Here is a 15,074-nt window from a genome sequence, read left to right as displayed (position 1 = left end):
AGCACGCAGGCTACGCAATTATCATGATTGAGCTGTGGTGCAGCAACACGCATCGCGCACCGATAATATACTTACTCAAAAAGCATCCTGCTCGTGACTTGCCGTGCGCATGTTCTTGCCGACACGACGGCAGTCTTCGCCCTTTCTCAATTGGTCATCGGCACGATGCTAGAAGTTTTCTCTACTAGGTGAAGCAAGAGCCCGTCGCTAGTGTGTAGATGAAGCCTAGACAGCTCGCACGTCCACAGGTGCGATGGAGCTCTAAGTCGAAGACCAATAACCTGAAGCTGCCAACACCATATCACCGCGTCTTGAGGTAGTAGTCGCAAAGCACCCTACCGCTCAATCTTGACCATGAACCCATGAACCAGGTCACCAAAGCCACAGACGAAAGATTGCCATTATGGTACAGCGATATTTCCATGTTGCGCCATCAGCCCTATCAGCGGGTCTGACGGCAAACAGCGAGACCCCGATCTCAGTCAGCGAGACCCCGACGAGCATCTTTCGGAAGCAGCTACCACGCATCCAACGCAACAACATCGTCCGTTCGCAGTACGCGGCCCAAAAAAACATATCAAATATACTTCCAAAGAGGCGGGCATGCTCTCGTATCTTTTTTTTGTCGCCAAAGTCCCCTTTTGGGCTGTTAGACAGGGGTATGGCAAATGTCTTGGCAGAGTGATCCCGGTTCCTTCCGTCAGCTGAATCACCACCTCTCTCAGCCACCTCAAACTCGTCCTTGCACGCGACCGTATACGCCCGTTCTTGACGACTTGCTGACACTTCCGGCCTCTGGAACGAAGCCTATTCGCTCGCCGAGCCTGCCGTTGGACGGGTATGGCGCGGTGTAGCGGCGGCATCCCATGCCCATTCCTGCTTCACCCTAATGATTGAAGGCGCCAGGCAGGCACGAGTACTGCTTGATAGCTTTTTTTTTAGGTGTCAGCGCTATGTCTTTGATGATATAAAGGACCAACGTGTGCCTCAGCCGTGCCTTTAGCTAACCATCAGCACTTACCATTGCAGTTGACAATACCCCTTACCCTACGTATACCTACTCGACATATACAAGTATACCCTTGACCGCAGATGATCTCCACCAGAGCAGCAACAAGGGGATCAACCACCTCGAAGCGGGCTACGGCTCAGCTTATCAAATCCTTCCAGAGTTACAATGCTGGATTCCGCCCCACCTTCGTTGCGGTACAGCACTTCCAATCGCCAATTGGTCAGAGACACTTCACGTCTTCGCCCAACGGTGGAGCCAAGATTGTAGAGTTCTTCGAGAAGCACCCTACAGAGAAGGTCCGCAAGACGCATGCAGCATGGCCCCATCCAGGTACGTACCTTCCAAGTATGCAACGCTTTGCCAGCTAGCTAACACTTATCAGTATACACCGAGGAGCAGATGAACCAAGTCACGATCGCGCACCGGGAAGCGAAGACCATGTCCGACAAGGTCGCCCTCATCGCGGTAAAGATCCTACGGTGGGGTCTTGACAAAGCAACTGGATACAAGCATCAGAAGGCTGTGGACGTGGATGCCAAAGACCCGCTGGCAAAGCGAAAGGCTTTCGCAATGAATGAAGAGAAGTATCTGATACGGAACGTCTTCCTGGAGAGTGTTGCTGGTGTACCCGGCATGGTGGCTGGCATGCTTCGTCACTTGCACTCCATGAGACGAATGAAGCGCGACAACGGATGGTATGCACCCTCGTTTATTAGAACAACAGCAAGTTGCTAATACTTCATTCGCCAGGATTGAGTCGCTACTCGAAGAAAGCTACAACGAACGAATGCACCTACTCGTCTTCCTCAAGATGCAAAAGCCAGGACGCTTCATGCGTCTGATGGTGTTAGGCGCCCAAGGAGTCTGGTGCAACGCATTGTTCTTCGCCTACCTACTCAGTCCCCGCACCGTCCATCGATTCGTAGGATATCTCGAAGAGGAAGCCGTCATCACATACACACGTCAGATCGAGGACCTTGATGCAGGACGCCTGCCCAAGTGGGCGAAGATGGAGGCACCCGAGATCGCGGTAGACTACTGGCAGATGCCTGAAGGCCACCGTACAATGCGAGATCTGCTCCTCTACAGTGCATACACCCCTGATCCTTCCATGCAGCACAACCCACTAACCCAATCCTAGTCCGCGCAGACGAATCCAAGCACCGAGAGGTTAATCACACGTTCGGTAACCTCGACCAGAAGGAAGACCCTAACCCATACGTGAGCGAATACCGAAACCCAGAAGAGCCTCATCCGACCAAGGACCTTGCCCACATGAAGCCGACTGGCTGGGAGAGACACGAGATCATCTAAGAACTTTCATTACTTTGTTTGTTAGCGACTTGCTCGGCATACACGGCGTCTTTGGTTTCCATTCTCCGCTCTCTTACAAAATTGCATTTCGGCGTTACAAGACACCTTGGAAGGTTGGAAAAACGATACCCAGATCACGACGGGTGTCATGAGGAATTGACGCATCATGTATTCCTAGACTCTCGGACCTTCTGCAGATTCAGAATCGATTTCAGTTTCAAGCGGTGTGCTCCCATCGGATCCGCATCTCGATACACAATAGCTCCAGCACAATAGCCGGTGGTGTTGCTAGGTATAGCAATAATTTGATATCACGATGCTTTATCGATATTCAACACAGAGTCGACTGGTGGATCGCGGCACATCCGGAGATGGAGTAGCTTCGAAGAAGGACCGTTCAGGACCAGGGCACAGTTCGCGCTGACTGGCGGCCTGAACGACCGATGCCAAGTACAACGCGGATGCAACGCGTGCCCCAGCCTCCTCCTTGGTTTGCAGAATAGCGCTTTCAAGGAAGCGGAAACTTTCCGGTCAGCGTCTGCATAAACATCTCCACGTAAGCCCCAACTCATGCATTCATGACGAGTCAGGCACATAGTGGCGCGTGTCGCGCAGCCTCGTGCAGCCTCAAAAAAAAAAGAACTTCGCGGTAGTCTGCCGATCTGGACGGATTCAAGACCGCCAAACTTCAACGCATTCTCAATGGAGCTACTGCTGAGTATGGTTCGATAGAAACACGTTCATCTCGCTTCAAATTATCCGAACAGAGTTGCGATCGCTGAGGTTTTATAGTTTAGTGGACACGGTCTGTACCTCGGGAATAAGGTAACATCGTGACATTGAGGGACGCCTTTTGGGTTTGCGGCTCACAGCATCTAGCAGCAAGTCGATGTAGACTATTCTCGACGGACAGGGTGTGTTACATGTTACAGCAGGAAGCCATTCCTTTCCCGCAAGAGACCGTTTACAACGACTGGCTTACCGTTCTTCCGTGGTTCGAAGCGGAGCTAACCCCGCACTTAATGCCACTAGCTTCGATGCCAAGGGCAGACCTCCTCTCAACGTGAGGCACATCGACTACTGCAACATCGTGGTACTGGGTGGGGGCGACGTAGAGTCGGAGAGATAGTGATGGATGTCATGTCTTTACTGACTCTTTGTGCTTTGAACTTGTCATTGATGCCATCAATGCTGACGATAGCCTCGAATTCTTTCGATACCTCGATCTACGATGGGACCTCGGGAGTGCGCCGAGCGTGTGAGGCACAGCGACTACTGCACCCCACATCCGCACTCTTCCACGAGAGATGCACGGGTACGCTGTGGCCAGGACGTCAGCGCCGTAAGATCCCCGCAGCGAGGCGCGAGCTAATCCCACTTGCCGCAGCTGCATGAGCTTCCAGGACTATCATCTTGTAACTACTTGGAGCTCTGGAAAGCATAGCAAAGAGTGCTTGAACCTGTCTTGCCATTGCGAAACCCTAACCAAAGATCTCCAATCAATTCTTCCTTCATACATCCATCATGAACAGATTGACGTCTCGGTTATCGCTTTCCCGATGGCGGCTCACTCAAACGCCTCGTTCATGCCTGTTCGTACGTGATACGCTGGATCTCGACGCCTGGGGACGCTACAGTGGCCTCTCAGCTTCGGGTCCGCAATGCTTACCCCCAAGAGTGGGCCTGTATACGCAACCGAGCATGCCTTCTTACTGGATATGAGGCTTCTCCGCACCCAACTAGCAAACATGCGACATCTGCAGCGTCTATCCCAGTCCGGTCTTTATCCAGTACCGTCGGGGCGGTAGGTACCCTTGCGCGAGCATTCCGACCAATCATTGTTTGCGCACCTACCCTGTGGAAGTCCGGCATAGACGCAGCCTACCTTGCGGATCCGCAAGTTTAACATGCCGCTCTCCTTCGAATGGCCTCGACGGCGACCCCTGCGGTCCCATGATGGATGGTCGTAGCCAACGTCTAAGCCTCTTTGGCTGGGGAGGCTGGCCAAATGGTACATGTCCCCTCTTCGGTGCATGCGTCTTGCTGCTATCGGAATTGACGGCTGATGAACAGCGCGTAGTGACACAGCCTAGATGACGGACCCTCCTTGAAGCCGAAGATCCTGGAGATGCGGGGTCTGAGCAGTTTAAAGAGACGTCGTGCCTTCGACTGAGAAGAGCATCATGCCCAGTTGACTTGTCTCCTGCGGTCAACGATACAACAACAATAACACCGTTCCAATTGTATCTTTATCTTTACAACAGCCTTCAAGATGACGATTCCCGATGAGGTCGATATCATCGTGTGTGGTGGTGGTTCCTGTGGTTGTGTGGTCGCTGGACGTCTGGCCAATCTCGACCACAATCTCCAGGTCCTCTTGATTGAGGGTGGAGAGAACAACCTCAACAACCCATGGGTCTTCCGTCCGGGTATCTACCCGAGGAACATGAAGTTGGACAGCAAGACTGCCACCTTCTACTACTCTCGTCCCTCAGAGTGGCTCGATGGCCGCCGAGCTGTTGTGCCCGTCGCCAACATCCTCGGAGGTGGATCTTCCATCAACTTCATGGTAAGAGTCCCCCATTTACACTATCATTAGCAGTTGCTGACTATCCATCAGATGTACACTCGCGCCTCCGCTTCCGACTACGACGACTTCCAGGCCAAGGGTTGGACCACCAAGGAGCTCATCCCCTTGATGAAGAAGCATGAGACTTACCAACGTTCTTGCAACAACCGCGACATTCACGGATTTGAGGGACCCATCAAGGTTTCGTTCGGTAACTACACCTACCCGATCAAGGAGGACTTCCTCCGTGCCACCGAATCTCAGGGCATCCCGACCACCGACGATCTCCAGGACTTGACCACCGGCCATGGTGCCGAGCACTGGCTCAAGTGGATCAACCGCGACACTGGACGACGATCTGACTCTGCTCACGGCTACATCCACAGCACCCGCGCTGTTCACCAGAACCTGCATCTTCTCACCAGCAACAAGGTTGACAAGGTCATTCTGGAGGGTGATCGCGCCGTCGGTGTCAAGGTTGTCCCGACCAAGCCTCTTCACCCCGAACAGCAGATGTCAAGGGTCATCAGGGCTCGCAAGCAGATCATCGTCTCCGGTGGTACTCTGAGCTCTCCTCTCATCCTTCAGCGCTCTGGTATCGGTGACCCAGAGAAGCTTCGCAAGGCTGGCGTCAAGCCTCTTGTTGATCTTCCTGGTGTTGGTCTCAACTTCCAGGATCATTACTTGACCTTCGCCACCTACCGCGCTAAGCCTCACGTCGAATCTTTCGACGACTTCGTCCGTGGCGACCCCAAGGTCCAGGAGCAGGTCTTCCAGCAATGGAACACCAACGGCACTGGCCCACTCGCCACCAACGGTATCGAGGCTGGTGTCAAGATCCGACCGACTGAGGAAGAACTCAACATGATGGACAGCTGGCCATGCAAGGAGTTCCGCTCTGGCTGGGACTCGTACTTCAAGGACAAGCCCGATAAGCCCGTCATGCACTACTCCGTCATTGCTGGTTGGTTCGGTGACCACATGGTCATGCCACCGGGCAAGTTCTTCACCATGTTCCACTTCCTCGAGTATCCCTTCTCTCGTGGTTCCACGCACATTGTGTCGCCAAACCCGTACGAGGCCCCCGACTTCGACGCCGGTTTCATGAATGACAAGCGCGACATGGCTCCTATGGTCTGGGGTTACATCAAGTCCCGTGAGACTGCCCGCCGTATGGACGCCTACGCTGGTGAGGTGCAGGCCATGCACCCCTTCTACGCGTACGACAGTCCAGCCCGTGCCAAAGATATGGATCTTCAAACTACCAACGCCTACGCGCTCCCTGGTAACATCACAGCCGGTATTCAGCACGGATCTTGGACTATGCCTATCGAAAAGGGTCGTGCAGCCAAGCCCAACTTCTTGAGCAGCAGCTGCCAGGACATTCAGGAGGACCTACAGTACTCCACCGAGGACATCAAGCACATTGAGGACTGGACCAAGCGTATGTCTCCCCCGAATCATGATCAGTTGAACTTCTCACTAACACACTACAGGCCACGTTGAAACCACCTGGCACTCGCTCGGTACCTGCTCCATGGCTCCCAGGAACGGCAACTCCATCGTCAAGCACGGTGTGCTCGACGAGCGCCTGAACGTCCACGGCGTTAAGGGCCTTAAGGTCGCCGACTTGTCCATTTGCCCCGACAATGTCGGTTGCAACACGTACTCGACTGCGCTCCTCATCGGCGAGAAGTGCGCCGTGCTTACGGGAGAGGACTTGGGCTACAGCGGCAGCGCCCTCGACATGAAGGTCCCCAACTACCACGCCCCGAGGGAGATTGCTGGATTGTCGCGCTTGTAAAAAGTCGCTGGGATAGGATGTCTGTTATATAGTTTTCATGATTAAAATGAGTTAATGTTATGTTGTGTATAGTTACATTTTGTGTCTTGTCGCATTTGTGGTGTTTGGTTGTGACTGCTGGCTTACTGGTTGTACGATGTCGTGATCACGCTAGTACCCATCTCCACCTCATTCATTGGTCGTTCTTAAGATGCTAGCCGCTGACCCACATGGCATGAAATGTTTAGTCAAAGACCGGAGGCACCGCATACTTCGCTGTGTAAGCCTTCTTGTCTGTCTTTACATTCCACTTTTCCTTTCCCTTCCTAGCCGTTGCGGACACTCGCCGAGACCTGCCACCATGTCCGCACTAACCCGAAATCTTGCATCGCAAACAGCGACCAAGATCACGCGACCCGCCTTCCAACACTCCATCCGTAGTCTAGCAACCGTATCACCGGTCCAAACAACAACCCGCAACCACAAGATCGTAGTTATCGGTGGCGGCTCAGCCGGTATATCTCTCTCCCATCAACTCCTCCGCAAAGGAAACTTCTCCCAAGACGACATCGCCATCATCGACCCCGCGCAATGGCACCACTACCAACCGGGCTGGACCCTCGTCGGCGGCGGTCTAAAGAAAAAGGAAGATCTGCGCCGTCCCATGAAAGAGCTCATGGACCCACGCTTCAAATTCTACAACAGCGCGGTAGGAAGTTTTGCGCCGGAGCAGAATTACGTGACTACTTCCACAGGTGAGAAGATCGGGTATGAGCAGTTGGTCGTTGTGCCTGGTATCACCTTAGACTATGGTAGTGTTGGGGGGCTGAAGGAGGCGTTGGAGGAGAAAGATGCGATGGTGAGCACGATATATGATTACAAGTATTGCGATAAGGCGTATGAGAATGTGAAGAAGTTTAACAAGGGGGATGCGGTGTTTACGCAGCCAGCTGGTGTGGTCAAGTGTGCGGGCGCGCCGCAGAAGATTATGTGGCTTGCGTTGGATTATTGGAAGGACGCTGGACTGTATCCGAAGGATATCAATGTTGCGTTTGCGACGGGGTTGCCAACGATGTTTGGGGTGCCGAAATAGTAGGTCGTCTCCTCTTCCTGCCGGCATACAACGAGGCAAAAATATGCTAACACCCCACCAGCGCAGCGACCCTCGAAAAGCTCCGCGTAGAACGCGGCGTAGAAGGCCTCTTCCAACACGACCTGACTTCCATCTCCGGCAACACCGCAACCTTCAAATCCCCTAACTCCCCCACCCCAGTGAAAAAACACTTCGACTTCCTGCACGTCGCACCCAAAAACGTGCCATGGGGCTTCATAAAATCTAGCCCCCTAGCCAACGAAGCAGGCTACGTCTCCGTCTCAGATACCACAACGCAGCACACTTCCTACTCCAACATCTGGTCCATCGGCGACGCATCCTCCCTCCCCACCTCCAAAACCGTCGCAGCTATCACGGCGGAAGCACCGGTGCTGGTATCCAACGTACTCTCAGCGATGGAGGGCAAGGAGTTGACGGCAGCTTATGATGGATATACATCATGTCCGTTGTTGACGGGACAGAAAGAGGTTCTACTTGCGGAGTTTAAGTATGGGGGTGTGCCGAAGGAGACGTTCAATGCGCTTTTGGGGATTGATCAGGGGGTCCCGAGGAAGGCGTTTTATTGGTTGAAGAAGGATTTCTTTCCGTGGGTGTATGGGAAGTATCATGTTAAGGGGGAGTGGGCGGGGCCGAAGGGATTGGCTAGGTGAGGGAGTGTTGTGGAGGATGTGCTTTGGGATGTGAGAAGAAAGGAATAGGGCTTGGTACTGCTTGGAGCTGACGTGTTGGTGTGGAGGTGTCTTATGGTAGCTCACAAGCTGCTGGATGGTGGGTGACTGGTTGAATGATTTATAGACTAGCGCATTTGCGATCGCGCCGACTGAGGGACTCAGATATGAAATATGGTAGTAAATTTACAGAGACAACTTTTGGGTCAAGATGTTTGCCCTCACAGAATCATTATAGCTGTTACCCAAGAATCAGATCGACAAGCTCCTTCTCTCTTTCTCGCTCCCAAGCCTCAGCAGTGACTACCCCACAAGCCCTCCGGTACGCAACACCGTCTTCCCACTCAACCCATAGCACGTAGATACAGTCAGTAGCCTGTATTTTTCCAGTATAATGCTTGGACCACCGTTCGAGCTCGAGTTCCCAGTCTCTTTCTGGAGAGAACAGGTATTGTGACGTTCCTTTACTTATTGCCACAAGCTCTAATGGATTGGCAGACGAAGAGTCGCCGCCCGTGTGTTTGAAGAGAGACTTTTGTTCCGGGTTGTTGAGGTAAAGCAAGCCAACGGTCTGATCTTGCGACGACTTCAGCCACAGGTGGTGATCACCCATCAATTCGTATTGTTCATTATGCAAGGATCTGCCACGCAAGAATGCTCGGCTTGTGTGGGCGCTGAGGTATGCGGTTTGTGGGACAAATATGCTGACATTTCTAGAGCAAGGCTCCGGTACAGGGAATGGATATGCGTAGTTCTCGTGTGGGCGACGAGTATGGCTATACACAGATCCTCGTCTTACACCGGCTTGCTGTTTCCATCCTGGAGGTAAAGCGACTAAGCGGCCTTCTACCGCCCTTGAGCGGTATTCATACCATACTGAAGTGATCGGTCTCCGATCAAGAGAGGCAGGGTGGGTAAGAGCATACCACTTGGTGACGGGTTCTGTAAACCGGTCACCGTGTCGCAGGCCATCTTCGTAGACGTCGTCACTTGGAAAGCGTATACTGCCGGTCCAACCGACCCAAGACCAACTTGGCAATTGATAGGACGTTCCAGTAGAGTGTATTGAACTGGAGGCTATACGCCGCACTGAATCATGGTCAGGAATCCAACATAACACTAGCTCGAACCAAAATATTGGGAGTCCATATAGAAAGCCAGATTGATAAAACAGTTCGAGCAGGCTCTGAATGCCAGCAAATGCAGGCAATGCGTCTTCTGGAAAACTTAAATTACGCGTATTATAGGCACTGACCAGATTGTTCAGTAACTGGGGCGTTGGCATTCTATCTGTAAGCAGTCGATGAACAGTGGGACGTCGGAATCCGTCAAAGTATTGGCCATCACTCGGCTCAGGTAGCACACTGATTGTATCTTCGCGCAACCGACCACGTTCACAGTGCCACTCGACAGCATTGTCTGCGAAGACCAATCTCCGGAGTGAGAAGCCAAACTCTTGGAACGTCCATGCTCTGGTGTAATAGCTGTTCGGATCTCGAGAGTCTGTGTATGCCGTCGAAGGATGGCGTATTGCCACCGTTTCTGATCCAGATAGCTGCACAGGCACTTGAGAATGCTCCCGTGCGGCGGTCATGCCTTTGAGTCCTCGTAATCCATGGTTCGCGTCGAATCCGTCAGCAGCAACGATGGTGAAGTCAGCAGAGTGATAAATGCGGTGCATTCGAGACAGTTCACTAGCAAGCTGAACATGATCATCTTGTATCTGACTTAATGTTAATTGCGTTTTACTTTGAGCCAAGCAGTGAATGCAGGTACTCACCACACACAGGGCATCCACCCAGAGATATCTATAGCCGAGCGCTTTGACAAGGACGAAAGCATCGATGACTGTTCGTGGTATTTGTCGAGCAAGCTCCCAGTCTGAAAGCGCATTTGGCTTGAGAAGTCTTCCGTGCAACTCAGTCGTGTTTCGAATTGTCTTAGTCTGGCCCCATTGGTAACTCAGTGCAATGTATGTTTCTTCGACCCGCTGACCTTCAACGATACACATTTCCATGGTATCGATAAGGTATTTGGGTCGCACAACCCCAATGTGTTTGAGCCAAGGCAATTCCTTGCATCGAACTCCGTGGGTAGTATTGCATGCTGTCATCCACTGTTTCAACAAGTCCAAATCGATCCATTGAGGATCTACATCTCGCATTACTCCAGGATGGTCGGGCGTTGTGAGCTTGCGAAGTAACCCGATAGGCTTCGACACGTAGTAGCTCCAATGATTTCCAGGCGAAAATTCCAGCTGAAAACGTATGAATTGTTGCTCCTCATTGTCGTTCTCGATTGTCAAAAGGGATCTTGCACGGAGTGGATTATCTGTAAGGCGATCGCGTAACCAATCTTGGAACAACGCCACGTGAGAACATTGGCCTTGTAGGAGATCTTCCGCTATGCCCAAGATAATTCCTTTGTCGGTTCGGTCGACCCGGCTAGCGCAAAGAAGGATCTTGCTGCAAATCTCACAGTCAGGCTGGGCGTCAGATGATTGGTGCACTCCATGCCTAGAGTTGACCTTCTCCGCTTTTGCGCTAGGGACCATTTCGATTCGAGTTATCAAAGTCGATAAACGGAGAACCTCGATCTCCTGGTCAACTAAGTCTTAAGCCGGATTGCGAGAACGTGGCGTGAGTGTGTCCAGTTCGAGGGGAAAGGGCATGGTGTTCGTGACGTGAAGAGCCCGTGGCGGGGTATTGCATGGGGGCTGACGCACGTATGTGGAAGGTGTTCTTTCATACTTGCTATCTGTACCACAAACATGAATCGCTCAAAGTAAGAGGAATGATGGAGCATAACATTCTACAAGGAGAAGTTCGTCATTCCGGACGGCGTATCCCACAACGCATCCCAGGAGAAATCGAAAGCGTTCGGATCCAATATGTCAGACAACAGGAATGTCGCATCGTCAAAATTAGGCATCACCGGTACGTCGATCCCATTGCCATTAGGTGCGACGCTGGTAAGCTCCGTCTCCGATGGCTGTGGCGCCTCTCGTGCGTTCAGCGATGCAATCTTCGACACAGGATCAGCGCAACGCTCCAAACAATAGTTTGCGAGATCCCAGTCGTAGTTGTCTCGCGCATGCTGAATATGCGCAATAACGCGCTCGAGGCGCGCGACACATGTATTTCGTATTCCAGGATCTTGGGTCTCAACAGTGCAGCGAAGCGACACAGTGATTGCATGCACCAAGAGGTGAGTCGCATAGGGCAGCCAAAAGTCCAGGAACTGGGTTTCGCCCATGGTCAAAATGAAGTCGAGGACTGCCGATGATGCGATGCGCAGCTGGTCCATCCGATTTCGTCCTATACTACCGTCTCCGTCAAGGACAGCTGCACGGAAAATGAGGCGGGCGAGTACAAGCCTGATCGAGAGGAAGGATAGCCATAGCATAGGTGTTCCTGGGCGATTTGGGAGAGGAAGCCATTCCGGAAGATGTGATTCTAGATCGTCTAGCTCATGCTTGAAGCGATCAATTTCCCGGCCAAGTTGTATTCGATCTGGACTTATCTGGTAGACGAGAGGAAGTATCTCGGCCAACAGCTCCGTCAAAGAGCATAGATGTATGAAGCAGGTGGTAGTTTGCTTCTGCTGCGAGGTTGCCTTGGTGCCAATGAGTGAGCTGACAGTCGGTCGCGGTACGTCGTAATAGCCTTTTGACACATATGGTGGTGCGCCATATGCGACACTAGACCACTGGTCGGTGATGAGAACACACCACCAGAGTCGCATCCGAACCGACTTCTCATTCTCTGTGATGTTCCACTTCGATGGATCCCGGTGCAGCCCAAACGTCTGAGCCAAAGATACCGTTCGACCACATAGCGTGATGTTACCGATGATAGAGACCGAAGGACGTCCAACCTGATCAAGTACAGCGGCTTGTATAGTAGACATTCCAGGGCTGAGAAAGTCTTCGAGTGTCGCTGAGATACCCTTGTTCCATACGTAGTATGAGTTTGGTTTGGGGTGCATCTTCAGCGTATCCGACTTGGCCCAATGTGGCGATGCAAGTGCGTAGATGACACACATCAGATTGTTTGGTACTTTGCCGTATTGTCCTGTCCGCAGCGTCTCACACATCTCCTCGTCCAGGATGGGGAAGTGGTAATGAATGTGGTTGAAATACAGCTCGACCACTTCCCGCTTGAAAGGCCCCATGATCTGCTCTACAATCTCCAATTGCTCTCTCCCGCAGCCGCTGTTGGGTGGTAGTCCAGTGCGAAATCTTGGGACTGTAAGGTAAACAATTGGATCTTTCGCATCGTGTAAGAGCGTCTGATAGTTGGAAGATTCCACCTCACCCTCTGCTTTTCGATGCTGCGAGATATGTCGGTTGAAGATGTCTATATCTTCAGCAAAATGCGGCGCAAGCATAATGGATGCGGAAGGATTGTTGTTGGTTTTATGCAAGATGGGTGCTGAGCGAGGTCGAGAAGGACCTTCCTCAGGCTCGCTGTGCCGTCGCCGTTTGGAGGGCCGTCGATCTGGACCCTCTTCCGTAGGCGAGCTGGTTGTTGAGCTTTCGACATACTGGCATTTGAGGCGTCTTTCTCGGCATGACAAACATGGCTCTCCGGGAATGTCGATGTGACATCGGATTTTGCGCGAACGACATCGTGTACAGGCCGGTACTTTGTGTGAGCGGTATGGCCTGTTCTGAATGGGAGCAGCGCTGGCCATCAAAAGAAGATTTGATCGACCCAATGTGCCCGGACCCTGAGTGAAAGCTTGAGTAGCAGTCTAAAGAAGGCGCGGTGCAGCAGGATTTGGGTCCACAACGACACAAGGTGAAGTCGCGATTGCGGTGGAGGTCCTTCAATGGCCCTGGAACGGCGTTATCGGCGTGGATCGCATAATGAGGGAGTCCGAAAAGACAGAATGCGAAGAAGCTATGGATCGGTGACTGCACGCCGATAGCGCATCGTTTAGCCCGCCCCACTTATCTGTGCCCAAGCTCCGGTTCTCTGGAGGCTCTGTCCCCACCAGCTGCAGGCTTCACATGCTAAACGCCCTCACCAGAACGTCTATATGGTTTTTCATCATCTTATGTCAGAACTACGCGTGGCCTATACCTCGCACAGCACCTTCTCACCATTGTGGTATTCTTTCGGGGCTATCTCAATAGCGGTGGCGCTTGTTCGACCGTCGCATCGAAACCCTAGGATACACGAGCCCACCTATGTGGAGAACACGACTAATTACTCCAACGACTACACTCTCGCAGCTACTATGCATCACATCGACTCATCTGGCTTCAGCCTGGACGTTTTTCTCGACAACATAAACAATATTTTTGAATTAGTCATCATCAATCCAAACACTACCAATACCAGCCTGCTTAGCTCAGTGGTAGAGCGCGTCACTAGTATGTTCTCACGGAACATGACGAGGCCGCCAGTTCAATTCTGGTAGCAGGCATTTCATTTTGTCAGTTGGGTGCTGGCGGTGCTCCAGAGACATTCATGCAGTTCGTGCTCATGTAGCGCAGCGTGCTTTTCTATTTTTTCTCTCCAGGGGTAACATCGGGTACCGTCCCCTTCGCAAACGCTTTTTGAGGGCCTACTACTAGAGGGCATCCTGTCATTGCCACGACTGTGGAAAAGAGATGGAGACTTTGGCCTGATCATCATAGTGCAGGACATCATTTGGGAACGGTACGCAGAAATCACTCAGCTGTACGCGGAAACTTGATGAATTATCTTGCACGATTCTACCATGCGTTCAGCTGGAAGCCACAGCTGTACGACGTGCGGAAATGTAGACGAAAAACATATCTCGTCATGACCGTGAAATCCAGCAAGATTACAAAAGCTGGGCATGCCGTGTCCTTGAGAACCGACATTGCGCAACCCGACTTTTCCTTAATTGCTGTTAATGCCACACCTGTCAATTTCCACTGCGAATTACTTTTGCCACTGCAGACCTTCGCCCTGAGGCACCAAAGGCCGCTTCGACACGATGCGAAGAGCACGCGACCTGAAATAATCGTCGCAAACATACAACCGCCTAGCGCAGGCATGCTGTCATCGACCGGGCTCTGCCGTGTTGTTATGCAGCTTTGATGAGCAGCGAAATTGCGACTCGACGGGTACCGGCCGAGGAAAGCAACCTCCATGCACGAGGCACCCAGGCTTGCATCTGCCATCTGCAGGTAATTACCGGATGTGCAGGATATTCCTTGGGTCGCTATATCGGTGCGCTTTCGACTTGCTTACGCTGACTGGGCGCGCCGATGAGCTATATTGGATGGAGCGGTCGTACGCCGTGAGGGTACATAGGAACAATGCGCATCGACCACCACACGATAAACCATGATGACATTTCGCTCCCCAAGCCCATGTCGCCATCTCAAAGCCGCCGATAATCACCCTCGATAAGGGGGAGCGCACCGCCATCTGCGAACCAACGCGAGGCTGAGGCAGAAAATAGCTCGAGCGCCAAACGCCCCCAGGAAATTAGATGGGAGGCCCAATCACCATTCACGGGTACCTGGGCCTAACCTCAGGCTAATGCGCATCACGGCAAGATGTACGGCTGCACGGTTCAGCTCTCACGGTTCGGCCTTGCCAGGCACGCGGGCGTTTCGAGCTTGGTTGGCG

General features: G+C 52.4%; 5 protein-coding genes and 1 non-coding gene across 6 annotated transcripts; 4 read left to right on the top strand and 2 right to left on the bottom strand.

Moving 5' to 3' along the window:
• Window positions 1–978: 978 nt before the first annotated feature.
• On the top strand, window positions 979–2,482 carry BKA58DRAFT_70412 (alternative oxidase-domain-containing protein). Its single transcript, XM_046175751.1, has 4 exons — window positions 979–1,342; window positions 1,395–1,707; window positions 1,763–2,100; window positions 2,154–2,482. The coding sequence occupies exons 1-4, from the start codon at window positions 1,093–1,095 to the stop codon at window positions 2,324–2,326; spliced, it is 1,074 nt and encodes a 357-aa protein (XP_046020027.1). The 5' UTR covers window positions 979–1,092; the 3' UTR covers window positions 2,327–2,482.
• Window positions 2,483–4,598: 2,116 nt separating this feature from the next.
• Window positions 4,599–6,699, top strand: BKA58DRAFT_326216 (alcohol oxidase p68; the record flags this gene model as incomplete). The annotated part of the gene is made up of 3 exons (XM_046168046.1): window positions 4,599–4,895; window positions 4,947–6,339; window positions 6,392–6,699. 3 exons carry the CDS (start codon window positions 4,599–4,601, stop codon window positions 6,697–6,699), a joined length of 1,998 nt encoding a protein of 665 aa, XP_046020026.1.
• Window positions 6,700–7,039: 340 nt separating this feature from the next.
• Window positions 7,040–8,442, top strand: BKA58DRAFT_326456 (Sulfide:quinone oxidoreductase mitochondrial precursor; the record flags this gene model as incomplete). Its single annotated transcript, XM_046168069.1, has 2 exons — window positions 7,040–7,770; window positions 7,833–8,442. The coding sequence occupies 2 exons, from the start codon at window positions 7,040–7,042 to the stop codon at window positions 8,440–8,442; spliced, it is 1,341 nt and encodes a 446-aa protein (XP_046020025.1).
• Window positions 8,443–8,571: 129 nt separating this feature from the next.
• BKA58DRAFT_70498 (heterokaryon incompatibility protein-domain-containing protein) lies at window positions 8,572–11,142 on the bottom strand. Its single transcript, XM_046175755.1, has 2 exons — window positions 10,241–11,142; window positions 8,572–10,183 (listed from the first exon to the last, which is right to left on the bottom strand). The coding sequence occupies exons 1-2, from the start codon at window positions 11,012–11,014 to the stop codon at window positions 8,702–8,704; spliced, it is 2,256 nt and encodes a 751-aa protein (XP_046020024.1). The 5' UTR covers window positions 11,015–11,142; the 3' UTR covers window positions 8,572–8,701.
• BKA58DRAFT_70480 (C6 transcription factor-like protein) lies at window positions 11,143–13,341 on the bottom strand. The gene has a single exon (XM_046175754.1). It carries the CDS (start codon window positions 13,153–13,155, stop codon window positions 11,272–11,274), a length of 1,884 nt encoding a protein of 627 aa, XP_046020023.1. The 5' UTR covers window positions 13,156–13,341; the 3' UTR covers window positions 11,143–11,271.
• A 466-nt stretch (window positions 13,342–13,807) lies between these two features.
• BKA58DRAFT_t90 lies at window positions 13,808–13,893 on the top strand. The gene has a single exon. It is a non-coding gene; the product is annotated as a tRNA-Thr (tRNA).
• The last annotated feature ends 1,181 nt before the right edge of the window (window positions 13,894–15,074 follow it).

Source organism: Alternaria rosae (genome assembly GCF_020736505.1).
Source record: "Alternaria rosae strain MPI-PUGE-AT-0040 chromosome Unknown BKA58scaffold_14, whole genome shotgun sequence".
NCBI lineage: Eukaryota > Fungi > Ascomycota > Dothideomycetes > Pleosporales > Pleosporaceae > Alternaria > Alternaria rosae.
This window is presented reverse-complemented; position numbering and strand designations above follow the sequence as displayed.